Below are 26384 nucleotides of genomic sequence, written 5' to 3'. Positions count from 1 at the left end.
TAATTTATTTGCAAAATCCTTAATCCAATTCTCACCATTTTTTTAAGTGATCGAATATTTTTTAACGGTCTGTCTTCCAGTCAGCAGGCATAAATTATTTTTATCATTATATTTATTCTTCGTAAAGATACATAAATTTCAATAGTTTTTTTAATACCACTGTTTTTCAGAAATTAAGTCAATAATAAAGTTGGAGTGATAAAGTTTTATTGGTGAGATAGTGATGAAGTTAATAATGATCTTATTTAAAAGGCTAATGTTTTTGTAGGACAAAAAAAGTTGAAGATTTTATCTTATTTATGTGCATTTAACTGCTAATTACTTAATTACTCGCGGTCTTACATTACAAACACGAGCAAGTTTGATCGAATTTAGATTTAAGAAGTAAGTAATCCTTCCCAAGTTTGATCCAAATCTCATCCCATTCGACGTAATTTTTTGGGTAAAGCAACAACAAAACAAAACCAGATGCGCGCAAAGTCAGTGTCTGATCCCAATTTCTGATCCACTTTTCGTCAACGAGCGGACCAAGCGAGGGAGCAACGATCACGTTCATGCACAGTAGTGTGGCCAGTGAAGTAAAAGTAAAACCCGAAACTCTCCAACGCAAATAAATAACTACGCAATCGCCATATTTTGCAGTTCCGAACTCGCATTTTCATGCCACAACGTCCAGATCTCGCTGAGAGTGAACGCAGCTGTTTCGCTATGAAACGCGGCTGTGAGCGGTGGATCTCGGCGTCTTAAGTTGAGATGCAGCCGAACTTGTTTCCCTTTGGAAGCGTGCTGGGGAATCCGTTCATTTTCAATGGTGATTTGAGTGAGGGAGGAATCGATAGCTCTAGGGTTTTCTTCTTGCTACCGTTCTTCTTGCTCTCCCAGGGAGGAGCAATGGATTTGTCCAAGGTCGGAGAAAAAATCTTGAGCTCCGTTAGGTCCGCGAGATCTATCGGATTGCTCCCTCCAGTTCCTGATCGTCCCGAGGTAAATCCACCTCCGCATGATTGTCTTGTAGAATTGCGTGGCCATCACTACTAGACTCGTTATGCTGAATTTGATTTTTAATTTCGGAACGTGGTTTTGGTTTTAGATAATGCCGTTCAATTGGATTGCTAAAACGTGTTTTGTGTTTGTGGCTAAGTTAGTGTGAAGCGTTAACTACGTTGTTTTTGATGCATTTTATGCTAGTTTTGGATTTGATGATGTACCGTTGCTCTGCGCATGCTATTTGGTTGCGAATTAACACTGATCAAGACTTTGTGATAGAACTAGCGATTGCGAGTTTGATTTGGAAAATTAATGAAATCAGGAAATGGATTTCGTCAAGAATATTGGTTCTGTAAGAGGACTTGCGAAAAGCCATAGATGTTTAGATGTTTATGGTTGTAGGGAATAGCATGGTTTTGGATTGCGGTTGTGGCTTCTCCATGATCCTTAATATTGCAGGAATACTGTGGTTTTCAACTGCAAACCGAACACACTTAGTGGTCTATAAGTTTTGTGAATATCCCTTGTAATTTCAGGCCTAAGCCCACCCACCGGTGAACCTAACAGTGAATGCTCCCTGTAGTTATCCTTATGCTCATATTCATACACGGTTTGAGTCATATTTTCATGTTTTATAAATGTTGTTGAACAGGTTCCAGCTCGAGCTGCAGCAGCTGCTGCTGTAGCTCGTGCTCTTGCAGGGTTACCTCCTCATCAGAGATATAGTTTTTCATCAAGTTCAGAAGAACTGAGTTCCATATATGGAAGCAGACCTCAAGGCCAAATAGTGGAGGAGCTGGAGGATGAATTCTATGAAGAGGTGTTACTTTCTATATCACTCCTGTTTCAATTTCGTACTGATTTTTCTTTCAACTTCCATTGTGTTGAATGACAGAAACTATTTTCATATGGAGGTTCTGTTGCTCAATCTGAGGAGAAACCTTTTTGTTTGTTTATGTTTATTGAGAGATGGCAGAAAATTTTATCTTTTGGAAGTTTCCAAATTATTGCTTGTACCAGGAGACCTTGGGATGGTTGCTAACAGTTGAGAGCATATAACTTCTCAGTAAGAATTAGTTTTGTATCCTCAGACAGATCACTGATATAACTCTTCATATTTGGAAGTTTTTATACATATGAACTTGTTCCTTTATTTTTAATTAATATTTGAATATCCATTTATTTAGAACTTGAACTTTGGGTGACGGGAATCCATATTCATTAGTAATCAATGTTTCTGTTTTTTTTTATTGTTTTGAGAGACACAATTGATCCAGTCTTTTCTCCTCTTAATTTTCTTATACAGCTTCTTCTTTAGTATACTACTATTTAACAAGTTCTATATTTTTAATATCTTAATGTTTCTACTGATTATAGGAATGTACCAATAATAAAACCTAGTATGAAAAATAGTACTATTGATTATAAAATTTAACCTGATTAAAAATATTCCTATAATCTAAATTTTTCTTGCCCAAATCACCCAGTATGAAAAATTAGAAGGAAAAATTCAGTAACATTAAAATTGAGCTACTAATATACAGAGGAAAAACTATTTTTGTGTGCCCTCTAATGAACTCAAGACTTAAGGAATGGAAATGAGAAAATCTGTTATTATTGAATTGATATCAAGGTATACATGTATGCATAGCAAGTTTTTGAGCTTAAATGCCTCACTATAGCTGTTAGTAACTTACTAACTTCAATGAAATTTTGTATTACCCATATTTGATCACCATGAATTGTGGAGGTGAATGTATTCTTTTGAATGCTTTTATGCAGGACTTTGATCCAATTAAGCATATTTTAGAGCATGTTCCAGCTGATGAGAGTGAGCTAACATATTTTGAAAAACAGGTGTGGTTCACGTGTCTCAATCTTGGTAACAGATAAAATACTTTTTAATTTTTGTTATCTTTTTAAGTTAATTTTTTCTAAGTAAAAATTTAATATGGTTGCAATTATGCAAATCTAAATTAAGAACATATTTATCATATCAGACACAACTGATTTTTTTTATAAATTATTGCATCATAAATTACTTCCTATTATTTACTAATGGGAATAGTACTATTTGTAAGAAAATAAAATGTTATCTGATTTCTAGCTTCTAGAAGCTGACTCTATCTGTTTCTATTTTGTACTTCTTTGGGCAGTAGCTGTACTCACTGTAACTTTTTTTTTTATCTTTTCCCCTGTAACATCCTTTATTTATACACACACACACACACACATCATTGCCTGCTGAGTGAATACACACACTCAAGCTTTTATCTTAATTATCCTTGAGTTTCAACTGTATTAATCTCATTCTTTCCTTTATGTTATATATAAAGAGAGCAATTTTCCGTTTTTGTTCCTTAATGGTTCCATGTTTCTATATTATTATACATGCTTATATGTCTCATTTAGTTGTATTAAATTTTCATAATTTTAAGGCCCGGGTATTTCTCCAATGAGTATGGTGTAATATTCAAGAGTATTATTATCAGATACAAATACATGAAATAAATTGAAGTATCAATGTTTCATAACATTCATTACAAATTGTCATCTCTTGCACTTAAGACCAAATGCCATTGCTGAAGTTACATTACAATTGAGCAATTGGACTAAAACAATATGCCATCAGTGGAGTGCTGATTTGGCAACCAGCTAGCTCAGACATATATTACACCATACTCATTAGAGAAATACCCGGGCCTATGTCTGACACATATCGGACATTCTGCTGAAGTGTCCAATTTATAAAACGTGTTTTTGGGTCTCTAACACAATTTTAACGAGGGAAGGGAAGACATGATGATTATTTTTTATAAGTTAAAAACTCATAAACTTATTGTGTAAGTTTATATTATAATTATAGAAATAAGGAGCAAATCTTATATAATTAGAGATATTTAGATTATATATGTATGAAATTTTTTATTTATTCTCCTATCATATCTTCATATAATGTGGAATTCTTTGAAATTGTTAATTTGTCTTTAGACGAATCTCGACCATAATGTATTTTTCAATGAAAATGATCAAGACGGGGGCGTAATGTTTAAATGAATTAGATCCTGTTTTCAGTCCTTGGACTTTTGGTAGATGGGTTAGATCCATTTTTGTATCAGGTAACAATATGTTCAGATTGTTATACTTGAATAACTGTTTTTATAGATGATTTTCAAAATATAAATCTTGATTGTCAATTTAAATAATTTATAAGGATGTTCAATATATATATATGTCCCCTTGTTTTAAATTTTAGAAATTATAAGTGTTGTAGTGTCTGTGCTACACAGGTAGGAACTGCTTATTTAATTAATAACTACAAACCATTAAGAGCATGTTTGGGACATCGGAAATGGTATATTTCAACTGTTTTTCTTTGAAAAGAGCTGTTTGTAGAATAAGCTGTATGTTTTGGAATAATAACTTGGATTTGTAAAGAAACTTTTATTTTGGAAAAAGTAAGTTTTTTTTTTCCGAATCTAAAAATTTATAGCTTGTGATTATTTTTATTAGTTTTTTCCCTTTTCAACTTCATACATACTCCTTTTTCTTATGTAAAAGCTGATTTTTACTTTGCGTCCAAAGAAAATTAATTATCTTCAAATCACTTTGAGCAAACTTATCTGAATAAAAAACTGATTCCGATCATAATCAATTATTAAAATAATCTAATTTTCGTTGTTGTTCCAACAAATCTCATTAATATCTTAGTTTGAATTTTGTTAGTTTATTGAATCAGGTTTGTATTATCCTGCTAAATGCTATAAATACTCTTATATAAGATATTTGGTCTTGGAATTTTTCATGTAGGCTGCCCTTAGATTGGTACAACTTGATAAAGTGGCGGAACATTTATCTCGCCATGTTATGGAGCATCATGAAGTAATGGGTAAGTTGAAGAGGTGAACGGAGAGAATTGGCTATACCTCCTCTGTGCTGGTTTTAGTGCACGAGGTCATGTATGTTACATATTTTGTTTAGCATTTGTTTTCTGCTGTGCACAGCTTTTACTTGCTTATTACAAGGCTGTCTATTTTTTATTACCTGGGCAACATTCTTGTTATGATAAAATTACACTAACGCCCCTTGTGGTTTCTTTGAAATTCATACTATACCTCCCCTTTTTCCCCTTTTAGTAACCCCATATTTGTTTGAAATATGACATTCACACACCCTATTTCTCAAGAAATACATTACACTTTGTATCCATAAAGGGGTTATTCTAAAGTTAATAAGGGATATTGTGTGAATTTTGAATAACCATTGGGGGTATCCAAATAATTTGTTCTATTATAATTAGAGTTGTCAATTTGACCTATGATCTATGGATCAATCCTAACCCACTCCTAAAGTAAGCATCCTTTTATTACTAAATGAGTGGGTTAAGGAAGCCCTAACCCCCAAAGCATCCACATAAAAGTGGGTTAGGGTTTGGAGCAAAGTGGGTTTAACCCACTACAACATTAAAATAAGACTTCAGTTTACTCCTAAATACTTTTCGGAATTGCATGAGTCCTTAAAAATAAACTAAAATTGCAAATTGATTCTAAATATTTTACATTGTTTGTAAGTTGATCATTAATTGACTTTTATTATTTGCAACTTAACATCAAGGTTGGTGCTCGACCCAACCTACTAGGGTATAGCTTGATTCAACCTGATTTGGGCTAGACTCGACTTTCCCGACTTGGACCCAACTTGACCTAGGCCTGACACGAACCAACCTAAACTTAGCCCAGGCCAACTCGGTTATACCTCACTTGAGCTCGTCCCGATCTGACCAAGTTTGACTTGAGTTCAACTCGATTTAACTTGTCTTAACTTGAGCTAGGCCTAACCCAACCTAACGTGGGCTCACCTGGGCCCAACCCAAATGGACCTGGGCTCAACTTGACTCAATCCCATCTTGGTTTGGGTTGAATCCAACCCAATTCAACCTAACCTGGGCCTAACCCAACCTGCCTTAATTTGGGCCTGACCCACGCCTGGGCTCAACTATACCTAACCTAACTTAGGCTTGAGCCGACCTAACCTTGCATGACTATGGCCCTACCTGACCTGACCTTTCATGATTGGGGGCCAACTTGACCTGGCTCGACGAGGTTCAATCTGACCTAGGCTCGACGAGGTTCAATCTAATCTGGGCTCGACGAGGTTCCATCTGACCTGGGCTCGACGAGGTTCAATTTGACCTGGGCTCGACCAAGTTCAATCTGACCTGGGCTCGAACATGTTCAATCTGACCTGGGCTCGACCAGGTTCAATTTGACCTGGGCTGGTGCCAACTTGGCTTAACACTGGTCCAACTTGACCAGGCCATCCCATTCAACCTAGGCCTAACCCGATTCAAACTAACTTGGGACCAATGTGACATTGCTCGACGTGGATCTGACCTAGGCTAGACTTGTCTTTGTCGAACATGGCATGGCCCAATTTAAACCTAGCCTAACATGGACCCGACTTGACTTATTACAATGTAAGCTTGACTTGACTTAGCATAATGTAGACTCGACTCGACGTAGCACTAGGCATAATCCAAGTTGGCCTGATCTGAACTCGACCTGACTCAGTCTGACATGGACCTGGGCAGGCCAAATTGACATGGTTCTGACCCGATCCAACTATGCCCATACTGACATGGGTTTGGACTTGAGTTGGCTCGACATGGTCCAATCCAACTTGGCCTGATCTGAGTCGGGCTCGTCTCATACTAGACTTGGCTTAAACTAGACTCGGCTCAACTTGGGCCCAACCGAACGCAACCCGACTGGCTTGACTTGGACCTGACTTGACTTGGCCAATATCGACCAAATTGGCATGGTCCCAACTCAACCGACCTAACCTGAGCCCGTCTTGGCTAGCTTGACCTGGTCTTGACCTGACCTAACTTGACTTATGCCTGACCTTCCGTTACTGACCTGTATTTGAATTTGGATTGAGTAAATGCTTTTCATGTGTATAAAGATTATTTAGGTAATTTTTTTTTTCATTTTCTTTTTTAAGTAAGATTTTTTACTTTAAAAAATGGCTCATGGTTTGGCTCTGGCCCATAGGGCTTTTGTGGACATTTTGGCCCTATGGACCTTTTCATATGTGGGATGTTTGGTCTTGTGGACATTGTTGGCCCTGGCCCATGTGGGTTAGGGTGAATTCCTCTAGGCTGAGCCCAATTGAAAGTTCTAATTATTATTATAAAATAATTATTTGCTTCTCAATACAAATTAAAATAAGTTTCTCTTTGGTGTTGTTGGAAGAATGCAATGTTACTTTTAGTTTAAATAATAAATAATTTAGGTTTCAATTCATTGAGAAATCGAGAAGTTTGGTTGATGCAACTTTACTTCTATTGCCAACTTCACATTTGTGGATCACTTTTATATTTATTTATTTTTTAAAAGAAGTTTTAGAATTAGGAACTGATACTTACTTTTGGCCAGTGAAGGGGATGAATTTGGTCAGAGAATTGGAAAAAGACTTAAGAATTGCAAACGTCATCTGTATGGTAAGATCATTACTCATAAAGAGCTGATACTTACTTTTTGATCTATCTTGCTCTTACTGCATTTTTTTGATGCTTTGCAGAATGGAAGAAGACACCTGACATCGTCTATGAATGAGGTTTCAAGGGATCTGATAGTGAATTCTTATTCCAAAAAGAAACAGGCTCTTCTGGTATTTCCTTCTCCCTATATATTTAACTAGCCTTAGTTTCTTGTAATGCCTTTATGCGTTGATTCCTGTTTTCTCGATTTTAATTCATTATGCTAAAAATTGATTTCTTGTTATTCACAATTGGGCATATAAAGTAGTTTAGTCTTGGATACATAGCTTCCATCTTCTTTTGAGGTAGGGGGTGCATGCAATACATGCTTACACTAAGGCCTTACTACTTGTGGTAAACTCATGTTTCATCCATAGGACATGCTTCCAACCTTGCTTGAACTTCAACGTGCTTTGGACATGCAATCAACACTTGAATCCCTTGTAGAGGAAGGGAATTATTGGAAGGTGAACCTCTCTCTATATCTATATGTATGTGTGTGTGTCTGTAAAATGAACTGAGCAAGAAATAATTGTATAACGAACTGAATGGTGTTCATTTTATTAACTTATTGAAAAGAGAATCATACACAGGTATTTATAGCTAACTACTTAACAACAAAAGAGCTGGCTAAACAACCTTCACTGAAAAGATTACATGAGGTAGTTGTTATTGCTAATAACTGGGACTATGTAGTACAACTTTTACATATTAAGTATAGCCAGTTTCTAATATTCCCCCTCAAACTCAAGGAAAATATTTTTTGGTGAAAAAAATCTTTATATCGAGTTTGCCTTTGAAAAGCAAAACGAGCCGAAGAGAGAGGCTTGGTCAGCACATTTGCCTGCTGATACAGTGCTGGAATATGATAGAAGAAAAGCTGCTTGGCCAAAATCTTTTCCTTCACAAAAAATACATCAATCTCCATATATTTTGTATGACTATGAAACACCAGATTATGAGAAATAGATACAACACTTTGATTGTCACAAAGAATTGGAGTAGTTAATGGAACTCTTTGAGCAAAGCAGAGATCCCCATTAATTCAGTACTTGTTTGAGCCAAACTTCTATATTTAGCCTCGGTACTAGAGCGGGTAAGAACCGTCTGCTTGCAACCATCAAGATATTAAATTGTGACAATATCGATGGTTTTTTAAAAGTAAAGTGTCCGTCATCAACATCTGATGACCGGCATCACAAAAGACTTTAAGGCACAAAGATTGTGCAAGAGAAGCAGGTTGAAGATGTAGTCAATGAAACAAAGTAGTACCTTTAAGGTACTGTAGTATTTGTTCAATAATGTCCCAATGAGACTGCAATAATTGGACATAATTTAAAGACTTTGTTAACATAGCTGATTGCTGGCTGAGTGAAAGTAGCATATTGTAGAGTACCTACCATTGAACGATATAAAGTAAAGTCCAAAAAGAGATTAGGTTCAAACTTAGATAATTTGCTTTGAGAAACCACAGGAGAAGAAATAGAATGAGATGCTGCTATATGGGTTCTGTGAAGCTAGTCCCAAATTTATTTACTGAGTCATAACAATAGAATGATCAGGTAAATATTTCATTTCCAGGCCAAGAAAATAGTAAAGAGAACCAAGTTGTTTGACAGAAAAAGCTGCATGGAGATTAGTAGTAAGCTGTTGAATTAGAGCACCAGAGCTTCCAATGATTATGATATCAGCAACAAATACCAGAAAATAAACAACTTGAGATTGATGTCACAAAGAGAAGAGTCACTACCATGTAAAATGAACTGAACAAGAGAGAGCTGTTTAACAAACTGAATGGTATTCATTTTATTAACCTTCGAAAAGAGAAGTGTACGAAGTATTTATAGCTAACTACTTACAACATAAGAGATATCTAATTGCATTTACTGAAAAGGTTACATGAGGTAGCTTTTAGCAATAGTTAACAGCTCTGACTACTAGTACAGTTTTTACATATAGAATATATCTAAGTACATACTCTAATAATATATATTAACATATATAAATTGTGGTCAATTAATCCCAACTTTTTCTAATTTTTGTTTTTTTGTTCTTAGATCTAAGGCATCTTCTAAGATGATCATATTTTTATTATCATTATGCAGGCATTTCAAGTTCTATCTGAGTATTTGCAACTCTTAGATAGTTTGTCAGAGCTTTCAGCAATACAAGAAATGAGTCGTGGTGTGGAGGTGAATTTTGAATAACTTCTAGGATGGATTAAGATGATTTATTCTTAAAATTTTCCTTGCATGTTAAGAACTTGTCTAATTAAATTCATTATTTCCTATGTTACCCAATATGTTCCTGAGGACAATGCAAGTATTTGTGTATTTAACTGTTTAAGGATTCTTCATTGTATTATTACAGGTTTGGCTGGGAAGAACTTTGCAGAAGCTGGATGCTCTTTTATTGGGAGTATGTCAAGAATTCAAGGAGGATGGCTATATAACAGTGAGTGTCTATTATTTTTTTTCCCTAAGTTTCTTTGCTTTCTATTCATATGTGGCTTGTTGAGTATTCGGTGTTTAGAGTGGGTAATGAGCATACACACTTGTTTGTTTTGTGTCTGTTTCAAGGGATACGTGGCAATTAAAACTACTTCTGAAAAACTAATTTCATGAATCTCTATCAAGTTGAACTAGTTTAAATTAAACTCAGTAGCTTCGCTAGTTTAATGTTTATAGACTGTTAGGTGAATGCTGGTGGTGGTTAATCTGTTTTTTTGGGCATGAAATTCATATAAATAGAATGAAGGGAAGAAAATTGATGAAAGCTTTATCTAGAAAAGCTAATTAAATAAAACCAAATTATGTATGAGATTTTTATTGATCTAGTTTTGACTTTTTTTAAGAAGTAGACTTTAAGCATAACTCAATATTACAAAACTAACTTAAAGTCAACTTCTTAAGATGGTATCAAAGCCATTTAGAGCCTATCCTAATGAGAGTTTGTTGGGTTTATCAGGCTACCCGTTATCGGACCACCCACAAATATATAGTTCCACGCACGAGTTGGAGGGTCTCGGCGTGAGGGGTGTGCATTGGAGATCCCACATCGACTAGAGATAAGAATATTTCATAGTATATAAGTGGGTGTAAACCTCACCTTATGAACCAGTTTTTGTAAGATTGAGTTAGGCATACAAGTCCATTTCTTAATAGATTTAAACAGTGATTTGTCCTAAGCTGTTTTTCCTAATTTTTTTTTTCTAGTTTTTAGACTTTTGCTGTTGTCTCCAGACAGATTTAAAATTTTCCAAGTGTGCCTGGTTATACAGATATTGAGTTTCACAATTAATCTACAATATATTGATGTTTGCTTTTCATTAAATGAATGTTATTGGACTTGAGTATGTTAGCATATGCTCAAAGATATGGTAATAGCTTACATTTGTGGTTTTTGATATTTGAAGGCTCAACTTAGTTAGTTTCAAGTTTTTATTTAATGCCTATTAATTGGTACCAATATCTGAAAATTCATTTTTGAAGATCATGTTGTAAAATTGCTTGCCATATTGTGTTTTGCAACTTTCAGCAATTTCCATCTTTGTAATAATTTGTTTGATGTTGGTAAAGATTGGGTTTGCCACATGGTTTGCCTGAAGTTCTTTTGTGTGTTAATTTATGAGGTTTTGGTACTGGAGATGCTAAAAGGCTTTGGTGGTATTCTCAATTTGTTGTTTGTTGCATGTGGTCAAGTGTTGTCTTTGGAGTTCATTTGGGATCAAGTGGTTTGTTACCAAGCTTCATTTCGGTGTTGAACTAAAGGTCTATCCATGATTGTTTGATGATCATATTTTTAGTTTTTTCCCCCTTTTTTCTTGGTTAGTTTTCCCCCATTCTTTCTTGGTTTGGCTTTTGTATATTTGTTCTTCTCTTGCGATTGTTATAAAAAAAATACCACCAATATTTGATATGACTTACTGTCCCCACTTTATTGTCTGTGAGTGTCCATATATTTGCTAATGGAAATATGTTATAAATGTGTTTAATCTAATGAGTTGATACAGGTAATTGATGCATATGCATTAATAGGGGATACTGCTGGTCTTGCTGAAAAGATACAGAGTTTCTTCATGCAAGAAGTTATATCAGAAACACACTCTGTATTAAAGGCTGTTGTGCATGAGGTTTGCAATACGTTTTCTTGCCTAACTCTATCTTCAGTACTATCTGGATTAGAAATTGTTTAGGAGGTGGGTGAGTTAATAGTATATTTTCCCTACTTGACATGCAAATAAAATCGAGTGCGGAACTTCAGCATTGTATTATTACCACTTTCAATTTTTTATAAGCATATGCAAATGTATTGGCTACATATGCTTAGTCGTGTTATTCTTAGTTTACTTATATTGGTCCAAGGGAGGATTGACAGTAGTTCCTTGGAATGGGTTAAGATTAGGACAAGAGCCCATATTTATTGATATTTGAGGGCCTAAGACAGTTACACTGATCATAGCAAATGATTCACGTTAAATATTAGTTCATTTGACTTGAAGGACTATTATTTCTCTCTTCAAGCCTAGGGAATTTTGTAAATTTCCCAATCCATGTTCTTGGAGATTGCTTAAGACTATATAAAGCCTTCTTTAAGAATCATACCTTGTTTTTTCCTTCAAGTTTTAAATCTTGGAGTAATCTCCATGTGCACTTTTTTTAAAGTTCTATGAAGAAGGACATTTTTCACATCAACCAAAATGAGCTGTCAAAGTAAGAACGACTTGAATTGTATTTATCTTCACCACTCGAGTAAATGTCTTATCATAATCAATTCCAGAAGTTTCAATATATCCCTTTGCAACCAAATATGACTTTACGTGTCTATTGTCCCATTTGCCTTATATTCCACTTCTACCCATAACCCTTTTTGTCTATTGGTTTGTCCACAATCTTTTGTGTTGTGTTTCTTTTTAATGCATTCGTCTCCTCTCTTATGACTTGAGTCCAATATTCCTTTTCCATGGCTTCTTGAACTGATGTGAGAAATTCTTTGGCATCAATGACAATCATAAAGCTTTGGTGCTTATTAGAGAGATTGTTAGTGCAAACATGTTGAGAAATAGGATATTTAATACAATCTTTTTCTCTTTCTCAATGCAATGGGTAAATATGCTCAATAACACTTGCATCCTCACATTTATCTTCAGGGATCCTTGCTTTCATTTTAGACAACTCTTCTTACTTTGAAGCCAAAGTGAATTCTTTCCTTCTTTGATATTTTTTTATAAGGTGGAGAAGAGACGTACTTACGTGAATCAATGCGGGTTTCTAAATTTCTTAATTTTACATTTAAATGAAAAACATACATTATGCCTTAATTTTTAATTGGGTTTGGGTTTATTTTTCCTGGAAACCCATTGTCCCAAGAAGGTGAACTGGTGCATTGGGAAACACATGGAACAAGGTGAATCGATGTAGTTGAAAATACATGAAACCGAAAGGTGAATCGATATAGTCTGATCCACACTTTTTTGCGATTTTGCTCAATGTTCTGCATGATTTCGCTATGCCATGATCACACATGGGATTTGAATTGGAGACACTGTACAAGCTTGTAGAATCGGAAAATTTTAACTGTGTTGTTAGGAACCATGGAGTGCCACAACTAGGTCATGATCAGTAAATCTTTGTTGTCCCAAATAAAAAAATTAAAGTCATTTGACCTTGGTCCTCCATCATTGATATGGTCTAATCTTGATTATTACTGGAGAATCTGTTAGGATACACATAGAGGAGGAGTTAGTTAGAATTAGAATAGTCATGAGTTAGTTATTTGATTTATAAGGTTGCGGATAATGATTTGTAAAGTAGCGGTTAGTGGTTTGTAAGGTAGCGGTTAATGATTTGTAAAGTAGCGGTTAGTGGTCTTTAAATAAAGACCAACCGGTTTAGTGAAGGTGTGACGTTTTTTGAATTTAGTTTGGTATACAAGGAAAGTCCTGTGTAAAAGGAATAACCATGTCCTTTGTGGATGTTCTGAGTGTATAGTGCAAAAGCAATAATACAAAAATTATTCAGTTGATTGTGTGTTATTAGTTTATCTTTGGGTGCGTCCTTCTTGGTTCGTAACAAATTGGTTCGACCTGCCGGATCCAAAAAAACAGAGAGGGAGGAAAAGAGGATGGAACTGAAAGGGGGCGGGATGTAGGAGGGAGGAGAGAAATCTGTTAGAGCAGACATAACGTTGAAGGAAAGCCTTCTGGACTTGAAAGAAATTAAAGAATTGCTGCGGAACAACAAGAAGAGTGACATGATGTCGGAGGGAGGAGAGAAATCTGTTAATGATGAAGAGAAGAAGACCCGAGATGTGGAAGAAGGTTCAACAATGAAGAATCACACCCTCTGCAGCGAAGAAAAAACAAAAATGAAGTGAGATTTGCAAGAGAAACAGAAATGGTGAGGGTAGAAGGGGATGCATCAATAAAGAGAATGAAGACTATGCTGTAATGATTTTTTTCTTGATAGTCCAATTATAGAGCTAACTAGTAAGAAAGTTGAAGGTGGAGATGCCATCAAGCATAATTTTTTCCCAAATTCAAATTTACATAATATGGATAAGAAATCATTGTTGGATCAAGATTTGATAATGAAGGTAAGAACATCAATGACATCAGAATCTTGGAATTTCAACTTACTGGTTGCAGAGACATTTATACAAAATCCTCTCTCATCCCCACCACCACCTAAGCCTCCAGACCTGAATTTGCATGCAGTAGCCAATGGGTTCCCCCCCTATGATAGACAATATCACAATATTTTCAGGAAGCGGAGATAAAGATCATGGTGATGAGGATGAGCCACGGAATCAAGGTTCCACTGTTCCAACCTTGAGGACAAGGTTGTTTTTTGGAAGAGTGTATTGTTAGGATACACATAGAGGAGGAGTTAGTTAGAATTAGAATAATCATGACATGAGTTAGTTATTTGATTTGTAAGGTAGCGGATAATGATTTGTAAAGTAGTGGTTAGTGGTTTGTGAGGTAGCGGTTAATGATATGTAAAGTAGCGGTTAGTGGTCTTTAAAAGTGTGACGTTTTTTGAATTCAGTTTGGTAGACAGGGAAAGTCTTGTGTAAAAGGAATAACCATTTCCTTTGTGGATGTTCTGAGTGTATAGTGCAGAAGCAATAATACAGAAATTATTCTGTAGATTGTGTTATTGGTTTATCTTTGGGTGCGTTCTTCTTGGTTCGTAACAGTATCCTTTGAATGTGTTGGCTCTGTTGCATTTAATTCCTACCATCAAAGCAGTAGGGACCCACCACATTTGGAAGATCATTAGGAGCCCAAGGGATGAATTTCACCCCCAAACATTGAAAAAGAAACACAGAAAAAAAGAGAACCCGTTTGGCAAAAGAATAAGGGAAGTCATATCTACTAAAATGGAACCCAAATGGGACATCATATTTTGGAACGGGCTCAGGAAGTCCCAATGACTTTGTCTATGGTAGTGAGTGAGCTTTGTCTGAGCTATGGAAGTGGGCTACAAGGGGCCAATATTGGCGGTGGCGTGTGACTGAGTGTGGCAACTCCGTTGGTGAACCAATTGCCAACAAAGATCGTCGACATGGGGTGCATCGTTTTGGCTCACCACTAACCTTAATGGCAATGGACAACAGTAGAGACAACTGTCTAAGTGGCATTGAAAATGGGGCTCCCAAGATTTGGGGCCTCTAATACCAACTTGAATTATGTAGGGAAATACTTTTTCTATATTGATAACAATGACACTAATTACATTTTCATCACCTCTATTTGTAACTATCAAACTATTTAAAATAAGGAAATTAAAATATGCTGAAATGATTGGGAAGATTCTAAATATATTTTCTTCTAATCAATATGAAGATATTGAGGATATTTTTATCCTATAAATATGCTATTTACATTAAATATTGATCATAGGACGTGTTGGATACTAGTTCAGTTGATTTGAAGGACTGTTATTTCTCTCTTCCAGCCAAAATTTTGAAGCACTCATTTAATTAGTATGTTGACTTTTTTTTACAGGACGAGGAGGACCTTTTGCAAAATAGTAGGTACTTCTTCTTCTGCAAGCATATTTATCATCCTTTAATGATTAATAGTATACTTTTATGTTGAATTGGCTTCACATTTGTCATTTCAATTCCAGGCTCACTTACAGCGATCTATGCCTCAGAATACCTGATTCAAAGTTCAGGCAATGCTTATTAAGAACTCTGGCTGTTCTATTTGACCTTATGTGTTCATACCATGAAATTATGGATTTCCAGCTAGAAAGAAAGGTAATTTCTGGTCCCCCTCTGCTTTGTGCATTCAAGTATTCATGTGGACTTATTCATCTAAAGAAAAGTCTGTGGACTACTATTAGGTCAATCATAGCTTTTAATTTTTTATTATTTTCTTTGCATTGGTTAGAGAAGTCATTCTTTGTTTTCCACTCAATATCTTAGTCCCTAGTTTTAAATTTCTTACCATCCTGAAAGATCTCATTCAACAAGTCAATGTGTAAGTTGGAGAGATACTTGATTTGGTTTTGTTGGATGGATTGAGTAAATCACCAGTTTGTGCTAGAGTGAGTACTCTTCTCACAAACATTTAGTATTTCAATACGTATTCAATCTAGAGGCTGGGGAAAAATTTATATTTATGCTTATAGGGTCTATAGTTATTGATATATGTTCATCAACCTTTGATTTTAATTTCAGGACACAGTAGAAAATTCAAATAAGTGCAATGAAGAAATTTCCTGTAGTCCAGGTGAGGCTCAGGAAGTTGATTCAGATGCAAGAGCCTGCAATAATTCTTTGTCCAGTTCTGGAGATATATTACACGGTTCATCTTCTAGGGAGGAATCTGCAACAATGAGCTCACTGACTGAAACTAGTGGTTCAGCATACAGTGATTCTCCTGATCCAATTAAGGAGGCTGGAAAGGAGGACAGTGCAACATTAAGCAATGAATCCCCTTGGTACCATCTTCGCAAAGAAGCTACAACATTTGTGTCACAGACCCTTCAGAGAGGGCGAAGGAATTTGTGGCATCTCACTGCAAGTCGCGTGTCAGTTTTGCTTTCTTCTGCTGCAGTTTGTACTGCTAGCATTCATCAATTCTTGAAAAATTATGAAGAACTCAGTGTCTTTATTTTGACTGGGGAAGCCTTTTGTGGAATTGAAGCAGTTGAATTTAGGCAGAAGTTAAAGGCTGTTTGTGAAAACTATTTCACAGCTTTTCATCGGCAAAATGTGCATGTAAGTGACCTTTAAGGCTTCTCATTCTTCATGGCTGTTAGAGTCATATAATGTTGATTGTGTTTTCTTAAGTAATCCTTTGAGTCTTGTATGATATTGTCATTTCTTATGTCCTATGTGTGCATGGTGATGGTGTTCCAGCTATCATTAAGATTAACTTTGATGTGATAATTTTGTTCCATAAATTTTAAATTTATTGACTTCTGTTGTTCTTTCTAGGTGCGTGTCTATTGTGTGTTTGTCTAATTAATCTTAGTTGTAACAGAAGATAATCCAATAGGGAAAATGTTTTGTATGTTTAGATCCAGAAATATCCACAATATTATTTTGTTTTGAGATGTAACATGTCAGCTATTTCATTTGTGGTTCTGTTTATTTTCTGCTCTCCTGGAAAGTGGAAATTGCTTTGCTATTGTTGTGTGGAAAAGTTAGAATGCTTTAGTTTACTGAAACTATTGCAAAATGCAAAAGCTAGATAATTCATTACTGGGAGTAAATTAAACAATTCATTGAATTTTTTTTCTTTGGGCTTTCCAAATTTATGGTGCAGAATAATTAGTTATGTAATTGCTAAATTGTTTTTTGGGCTTGTTGATATGCCAAGCTATGCATCTGACCAATGTTCGTGTTCTATAGTCTTGGATAAATGATTAAATGATTATTTTTCTCATTTTAGGCACTAAAAATGGTTTTGGAGAAAGAGACTTGGCTAAAATTACCTCTAGAAACAGTACAAATGATCAGTTTTGCAGGACTTATTGGTGATGGTGCACCCTTGATTTCTTTAACCAGTGGCAAATCAATTAATGTCGGCGCATTTCATTCCCATAAATCCGTGAATATGGTTCATACTGGTGCAAGGAAAAATGGGTTTTCTCACTGGATCAAAAGTGGAAACCCTTTCTTGCAAAAATTACCAACCTCCAATGAAGGTCATGGTTGCTCCCAACCTAATGGATCAGTTCGTGGTGAATCTGATGGAAGTTCAACCAAATACTTTTATGATGATAGAACACCCAGAAAGAACGATTCCAATCACATAAATGGTGCCAATTCTGTTTCAGAAGATGAAAATGAGGATCTTCTTGCTGACTTCATTGATGAAGACAGCCAACTACCAAGTCGAAGTTCTCAACCCCATCATTCAAGAACTTTTTCTTCACATGCTAATGATGAAGAGAATACAACACAAACTGGATCTTCTCTGTGTCTTTTAAAGTGAGTTGCTTTACATTTTGTATTATAAAAACCGGTTACCTTCCACCATCCAGCTTTATTAGTATTATTATCACTATTAATGGATTTAACAACTGTGTTAAAATGTAAGGTCTATGGATAAATATGCAAGGCTTATGCAGAAATTGGAATTGGTAAATGTTGAGTTCTTTAAGGTTAGTCATTTCTTCCTTAAATGGGCTTGCTGTAGATTACCCACCCTCTCCCTCTTTTCTTTATGCGTTACAGATACAAGCTTGGGGGTGTTTTTTTTCCTCTAAATTCTTTTTTACTGATTCAGTATATTGATGCAGGGAATATGCCAATTGTTTGAAATATTTTTCTATAATATATATGAAACATTTGGTCAGCAAAACGCTAGTTCAAGTGGAAAAAGCTCAACTAACTCTCTTAATTGTAAGTGCCATAGTGAATTAAATACTAAAAACATTGGTAGCTAAATCCAATTTTGAGTTGATTAATTAGTGGTGATTGAGTTCAATTGTGACAAGCAGATCGCTTGAGAACAGCTTTATCGAGAGTAAACCAAGATTGTGAAGAGTGGATTAAATCTCAATTGTCTTCACCAACATCTTTGACAGAGTTGACTCCTACAAACCCACCCAATGCGAATTTTGGTCATTCCTCAGGGACTTCTTTGGGTCTAACGGTATATATGTGAATTTCTATTTTTGGAAAAAACAATTCTCACATGCTTTCTATTTTTTTTTTCACATGACTAGAGTTGTGATTCCTTCTACAATGAATTTCTTACAATGTTTATTAGCAACATGGCATTATTGTTTGAATTTTTTCTGCTAAGATTGTTTAGAAAATTCCTGAAGGATATTATTGTTTTCTGAAATTTAGTCCAGAAATAATATTATACTCAAATTGGATTGAGCATATATGTTGATTTGGACTCTCTAAATTGAGGGGAATACACTTCAGAGGACAAAATGTACTAATAGTTGTATGGTAAAAAAAATCAATAATTGAGATTCTAACAAGTTTAATGATAGTTGTAACTTGGGTGTCAGTCTAGCTGAGATGTTAGGTTTCATTGTGATGCCTAACATGAGTTTTATATAAAAAAGAACAAGTTTAATGAGTTTGTTATGCATATACTTTCATTTTATTACAATCCATTACCATACTGTAAGTGCACTTTGTCTTATAAAGTACATCCCCTCCATCTTGCATCTTACAAAATATGGTGGCTTATTAAGATAATTTTCTTCATTTATGTAGTTTAGATTTTGATTCAATTAGGAAGCTGTGTAAGGTATGTTTATGCCTCTAAAATCTTTTTAATGTTTCAGGAAAGATGCGTGGCTGTTGACACTATATCTCTTGTTGCTCGAATACTGAATAGATCTAAAGCTCATCTCCAATCAATGCTCTTGCAAAGTAATTCAACCATACTCGAGGATTTCTACGTTCATTTGGTACGTGGAATCCTAGTATTTAACTTAGTGGGTTAGACCGTCATGGAAATTGATATTGACAGACTTTTCAAGGCTTTGTTGACTATTCATCAAAATGTTTGAAAGTCTGGTCTTGCGGATTAGATAAAGTTGAAAACCTGTCAATGTTACGTTTGGTGGGGAGGGTTTGGAAGGAAGGTAATGGAAATGGACCAATGTTAAGCTGCTAAACTCGGGCTAGTCTTCTACCTTTTCCCCTATTTTCAATGCTCTTTGCGAGACATGACATGAGAATAGAGTTTCATTGTAGAACAAATACATTTTTGGAGGGCCTTATTATACTTAGCTGAAGAGTAACAATGCATTGATTTTGAAAATGCATGCATTGGGGCTTTCAAGTTTAAGAAACTATTTATCATGGCTGCAAAAGGAGTGAGAAAGTGGTGAACTTCTCTATGTCCTTCCCATATTCAAAGGATTTTCGATTAATCCTCACTAAGGGTATTGTGGTTGCCCCTCTATGCAGTTTCCTGCAGTTCTTACCCTTTGATATTGTAGAAAACCATCTTTTGTTAAAGCCTTTTTGATAAGCGTACCTTTACATTAAGGTGTTGACTTCTGGTAGATGATTATGTTTGGATTTTATATTTTTTATCTGATAGTTTACTTCTACTTGATTCAGTTGTTTTTATGTATTTTTATATGAAAAGATTAAATATGGATAACAACAATCTTTTAATACATAAGGATTTCTTTAGGTGGATGCTGTACCAGATCTTACAGAACATGTTCACCGGACTACAGTGAGGTTATTGTTGCACATTAATGGGTAAGACAAATGTATTGTAAATAGAAGTCTGCAAGGTTGCTTTGGATGTGTTGCTATTATGTATGACTTTTGTACTGTCAAATTGACATCCCCAATGCGAGTCTTTTGGTTTTGACATAACCATTGGGAAGGGAACCTATATTATACCAAATTAAACTCAATTTAATAAATATTTTCTATTGCGTGGTTTGACTAACAATTTTTGTGTAGAAAATAAAAAATCCAAATATATCTAGTGATACTCTTTTTTTTGTTGTGAGATATATCAATCATTCAACTTTGGGATTCCTTTATTTTAAAGGAAATTTTTTATTTAAAAATGTTTTGTTGTAACAATTATTTTGTAATGTTGTTTAAAGATCTCAAAACTGTTGTACAATGAAAGGATTGTATCTGGTGACAGTTGTGCTTTGAAATTATCGTAGATTATGTTATTTTTATTCTTCTGTTTATTTGTTGGCTCTCACTCTTTGAGCACAATCTTAATTACTATTAGTTGTGGAAACAAAAATTCAACCTAATTTTTAATGTTTTCATACTGCAAGGTCACTGTAGCTAGTTTAAATTTTATTGTTCTTTTAATTTTTATACATTCTTTTACAGATATGTTGATCGTGTTGCCAACTGTAAATGGGAATTAAAAGAGCTTGGCATGGAGCATAATGGGTTTGTATTTTTTTAATCATCTTTATGTTTGAATTCCACGACATTTTTTTCCTCTTCGTATTACTTGTAGTTGATTACATTGAGTATCGGTAGTTGCTATTTTATATCAAAGGTAAACAACATGGTACACAGGAGTTAATGTACTTAAAAAAAGAACTACTGTTTTAATGAAGTTCTTGAGTACGAACATTTTTTTTTATGTTTGTTAATGAATTTTGGGAGAAAAACATTCACAAACTTCCAATCTAAAGACATAAGGATAGGTGGAAACACAAATGGTTTAATATCTAACACCCCATAAGAGCCCTTTTGGTGAATGTGCAAGCCATGTAAGTAAAAAGAGGGCAACAAGGATCAAAATTCAGTTCACTTGGTCCTAGTGGCTTTGGATGTCATGAGCAAATCATCCTGAAAACTTAAATTGCTGACTGAAAGCACATGGTTTTGTTCCTTTTGAGGATATCTTCAATTTTCAACTACAAATGCTACTGGATGATTTGAATGTGCGGAATGGTGTTTTTATCTCATAAAAGTATTTGATATTTGAGTTTTTGGGAAAATAGTGTAACTTCTGCTATTGATTCTGTTGGTGTTATTGAAATGTAACCATATTCGAGTGCCAGGAGAGGTTTTGTGACAGGCAACAGAGAAGGAGTGTGTATTGCAGATATTAGAGCAATCAAAAAATTGTAAAAACGGGTCATGACATGAAAAACCTAAGAACAGCCAGGGGTCACAGCGGATCCCCTATAACTATAGGTTTGCATCAAATTATGTGGTAGTGCCACATTGCAATGTTTTTGCAGAAGATATAGTTCCTAGTTGGAGAGTATTGAGAGGAAATAAATGATAAGTTACAGGTAAGAAGGAGACAAGCTTTGGAAGTTCGTGACTTTTAGTAGGTTAAACTTGGAGATCTTACCTTCACATGTCACGAGCTTATGCATCTTTCTTGGGTCCATCATACAAGATGGAGGAATTGAGAGTGATGCAAAAAATCAAAGGAGTTAAGTGGAGTGGGTTAAGTGGACGAGTGCCTTGAGTGTTACTGTTAAGATATAAGGAGAATGGAAATTTAGAATAATAGTTAGTTAATTAGAGGGGCTAACAGATAAAAATAGGGGAAGAAGGATGTAAGGATAGATTCAGATGTGTTGTCATTTGTAAATTGAGTGTTAGCTCTTTGTGAAGGACAAAACCTTGAAGGTGAGATTTTTCTCTTATTCCATATTCTTTTCACCCTATTCAATAAAATCTTTGTCTTCTTTCCCATTCCCAATTCCGTCAGTGACAAAAAGGTAATATTCAAGCTTAAGGAGAAAATTTACTATATAGCTATAAAACTTGCAATGTTATATCAAACTAAGTGTTGGGAGATAAAATGCCGAAAAGAGAATAATATCAATGTGATGGAGAGAATGCTATCTTGAATGAGATGGTGAGCTAGAAATGTTAGAATTAGTGATGAATGCATTTGAGAAAAGTTGAGGTAGCACCTAATTTGTAAAAAAAATGGTAAGATGTTGACATTGTTTGTGCTTGTGTGGAGAAAACCTATAAATCCCTAATAAGGAGAATAAACCAAATGGAGGGTAGACCTATCGTTGAGGGTAGAAAGAGATTAAAATGGTAAAACCATTAAAATTAAGAGTTCAATGAATTGTTTATAGACATGATTAAAATGGAACATGATGGCATCATTTCTTTTAGAATTTGGGTTAGGGTCTAACTCATTTCCACAAAACCAATTTATGAGTTGAGGGTTGTGATATGCTTATGTACTTTAATTTAGGCATATTACTAGTCGATGTAGAACCTCCAACAATCTTATCTGTGTAGATGGTTCCTCCCACTTATTAGGAAAAGGCTAGGCTGTTGTTGCAAGTGTTATTTAGCTGCAGACCTAATTGTAGGCTGTAAATGTAAATGTTTCTATTTTTATCAGAATTTTATTCTTCGAAATATGCTGCATCATTTTGCGCTTCTGACTTGTAGATTGTATTGATAGATACGTTGATTTGTTGCTGGGGGAGTTTAAGCATTATAAAACAAGACTTGCTCATGGAGGAATTCGTAAAGAGGTATTGTTGTTAGTCATTATATTGAGAGACAGTTATCAAGTGCATACAAATCAACTTATTAAATGAATAACAGACTTGTATTTGAAATCTCGACTTTTATATTGTTGAAAAGAATAAAACATAGAAAAGTAATTCCTTGTGTTTAAACATTAGTTTTGATCCACAAAATTTGCATCTGTATGCGTAGATTCAAGGCCTATTATTGGATTATGGGCTTGAAATTGTGGCAGAAACTCTTGTTGAAGGACTTTCAAGGGTGAAGAGATGTAGTGATGAAGGACGAGCTCTTATGTCGTTAGATCTTCAGGTTATGCCTTAATCAATTTTAAGTGTGTTCTATGTTTGTTTGGATTTTGATTTAATGTAGTATATTATTTATTACGAAGTGGACTTTAAGCCTAACTCAACCCCATAAAACCGGCTCATAGGGTTGAGGTTTGCACCCACTTATATACAATGAAAGGCTCTAATCTCTAGTCGATGTGGGATCTCCAACATTATTATATTAAATAGTTATGCAAACATAATTTAATCTTAATAAACTATTAAATTATGTAATGACCAATTTTTCCACTGTTTAAATTACTTTACCCCGTTCTGGTTTCAAAGGAATTTTATTTTCAGACCTTACTTACAATTGAATCTTAATGTGTCAAATTTGTTATAATTCTTTTGTAACGTAGAGTTGCAGACAATGATGAATAAATTGATCAACCTTCTTACCCTGTAATTCATTCTGTTTTAGTTTTTATATGCTGGGTTTGAATTTGTGTCTTTCAACATTCCAGGTTTTGATTAATGGATTACAGCATTTTGTGTCGCTGAATGTGAAGCCCAAGCTTCAAATGGTTGAAACTTTCATCAAGGTAACAACGAAGGAAATGGAAACATTCCCACTATTTTGTTTGCATATATTATAATTTTTCCACATTCCAGAATTAGTTGGGTCTTGTTGCCTAACTGTTGTACAAATAAGTAGGGATCTCACGTTCGAAACTTCCATTGTATTGCAATATGCATATATTACTGATACACGTCTTGGATTTTTAAACCAGGCTTACTACCTTCCTGAGACAGAATATGTGCACTGGGCTCGAGCACACCCAGTAAGGATATCCCCTTCCCCAACATTGTTACACATCTGATTCCCTGAGGTTTTAACTAAGCATTCCAACTCTTGCAGGAATACAGTAAAAGCCAGATTATTGGACTGATCAACCTTGTTGCCACTATGAAGGGTTGGAAGAGGAAAACCAGGTTGGATATACTGGAAAAGATTGAATGAGTAGCTGTCTTTTATTGTGCAAGTCAGGCATATAGAATCTTCTGCTCCATTTCCCCTTTGTCTTTCATTTTTGGCAGAGCTCCGTATGAAGGTATTGTATATTGCTTGGCATTTGATCCCCTATTAATTGTGGAGTATTTTCCAAATCTGTGCTTTGGTGTCTTGTAGATAGTCCTCTGAAAATAAGCTGTAATTGTACTATAATTTTACTTTAATATATATATATATATATTTTTTTTTTTTTTCTTGTAACTGGGGTAACTGATCGCCACCCTCTAGATTATTCTCATCCTCTTCTATCAGATCAGAGGTGCACAATTTGCACAAATTCCTATTTTAGTTGAACGTGATCTGAGTGAATTGTCATACAAAAATTTTGTACCTATCATTTTCTTTCTAATTATTCATAAATTTTAACATGATTAATTCCTATGAAGATTGAAGAGTGATGTACTAATTTTGGATCTCATTATGTTTTTTGGGTCAGTAGTATAAACTTTAGTTACCAGAAAATGAAGTAATATCCATTTAATTGTTGGTTTCTCCCATATTATTATATCTGGTCTTTGCCTCTGATGAACTATTTCAAGTTAGGATGTGAATGTTAGATTCACAAGAATGGCGATGGACAGGAAGCACGAGGATGGGTAGAGAAAATAACGAGACTGGATAGATAGAGAGAAAGTTAGGGAAGATAATTTTTTCCATTTTACGTTCATATTTATTTCTGTATTGGTTCTGCTAAGTAAAGTTGTTACAAAACTAGTGCCAAAATTGGTCTCTTTAGTAACAAATTTGTGACAATTTTTGTTAATCAGCAAATCAAGATATATTATATTAGGAAGGGGTGTGGTATACGACATACCATAAACAACTAAAGATTGAGGCATAGCGCCTAAAGAGCAACTAAAATACATACATGAGAAAGGAACAAATCCTATATATCCATTCCTTTGATTCTCTCATTCTACCACAATAAATTCGGCTAAAAACACCATCACTTTACCTGGACAAACTCGTTTCCTTCGATCTCTTCTGCAACTCTTTGGATACCAATACTCCAGACACTCCTTGCTCATATGACTTGATTGTTCACTCTACCATAGCCTTCCTTTCATTCCATTACCCTGCCAATTTTACTTGAAAGCATTGTTAAATCCTGCAGCAGAAAACCCATCCGATCCTTATGAAGACCTACTTCATTCCTTCTTGTATCCACCCTCTTGAGAGTATAGTCTGCGCTGCACTCCATATACTAGGATCAGACATCCGCTAGCTACAAATAGTAGGTCACACCACTTTCCTGCAGGTATCCTAACCTGAAAACAGATCATCCACTGCACAACAGATGCTGTCAAATGCCAAACTTGTCTGCAGCTTGCCAATTAACTAGCAAATGCGACAATCTTCCATTTGTCAGACACTCTTACTCCTTCCTTGCACAACTCACTAACCCTGCCAACGACATCCTAGCTTCCAACCTGAGGTATGGATAAGAACTAATCGACCAGTTCACCTATGCAAACCACTCTATCAGCGGCATAATTTATCCATATTATCACATCTAAGCAATTTTAACACATCATAACGCAAAATTGTTGTATCAGCAGAATAATCAGATAAGGCAACACAACGGAGTTCCTTGGATCACCTACTTATCTTCCCTTAAAAACCGTATCACACTGCTGCACAACAACCAGCAAGCTCACTAGCTGTCCTCTCCAAATTTCAGCTGACTAAAATATTAAACATAGGAAACACTAAAGCCTATTGTTGCATAATTAGGAGATAATTATTCTGTAATTAAGTGCAAATTCCATTCTCTATTTACTAGGACAATTTAGTGATTTGATTTCATTTGTATAACTTTAATTATCTATTATTTCTTTCCTTAATCAAGTTGTAAATAGTTTAAATTTATACTGTAATTACATTTGTAAACACATATCAGAAATGCATTCCATCTATTTCTTTCAATTCTTATGTTCCACACGTGGCTCTCATGCCAGAAAATATCCTGTGGAGAGATCTATTCCACCTCAATGCTATGCTGTTACAGCACCCTTGTATACCCACTTGCAATTCTGACTCCACCTAATAGTTTTCACCTTCCAAAGCT

At 35.0% G+C, this 26384-nt stretch overlaps 1 protein-coding gene across 5 annotated transcripts; it reads left to right on the top strand.

Moving 5' to 3' along the window:
• The first annotated feature begins 133 nt into the window (after positions 1-133).
• LOC137811314 (coiled-coil protein) lies at positions 134-24701 on the top strand. Of its 5 annotated transcripts, none has more exons than XM_090297079.1 (26): positions 352-984; positions 1640-1807; positions 1964-2053; positions 2770-2844; positions 4798-4876; positions 7425-7489; positions 7570-7659; positions 7906-7995; positions 9634-9720; positions 9899-9982; positions 11541-11660; positions 15540-15568; positions 15664-15796; positions 16220-16762; positions 17439-17980; positions 18090-18153; positions 18292-18394; positions 18493-18647; positions 19300-19425; positions 20163-20233; positions 20837-20899; positions 22908-22980; positions 23168-23287; positions 23769-23846; positions 24036-24086; positions 24164-24701. In XM_090297079.1, exons 5-26 carry the CDS (start codon positions 4855-4857, stop codon positions 24263-24265), a joined length of 2811 nt encoding a protein of 936 aa, XP_090153205.1. In that variant the 5' UTR covers positions 352-984; positions 1640-1807; positions 1964-2053; positions 2770-2844; positions 4798-4854; the 3' UTR covers positions 24266-24701. The 5 variants fall into 5 exon arrangements, with proteins under 5 accessions (XP_068469106.1, XP_068469114.1, XP_090153205.1 ...); XM_090297082.1 differs by having other exon boundaries at positions 419-984; positions 7430-7489; XM_068613005.2 differs by lacking the exon at positions 1964-2053 and having other exon boundaries at positions 134-984.
• The last annotated feature ends 1683 nt before the right edge of the window (positions 24702-26384 follow it).

The sequence above is a fragment of the Phaseolus vulgaris genome, chromosome 11 (genome assembly GCF_051622355.1).
Source record: "Phaseolus vulgaris cultivar YP4 chromosome 11, ASM5162235v1, whole genome shotgun sequence".
Taxonomy (NCBI): domain Eukaryota; kingdom Viridiplantae; phylum Streptophyta; class Magnoliopsida; order Fabales; family Fabaceae; genus Phaseolus; species Phaseolus vulgaris.
Note: the sequence above shows the minus strand (reverse complement) of the source record. Positions and strands in the feature narration are given on the sequence as shown.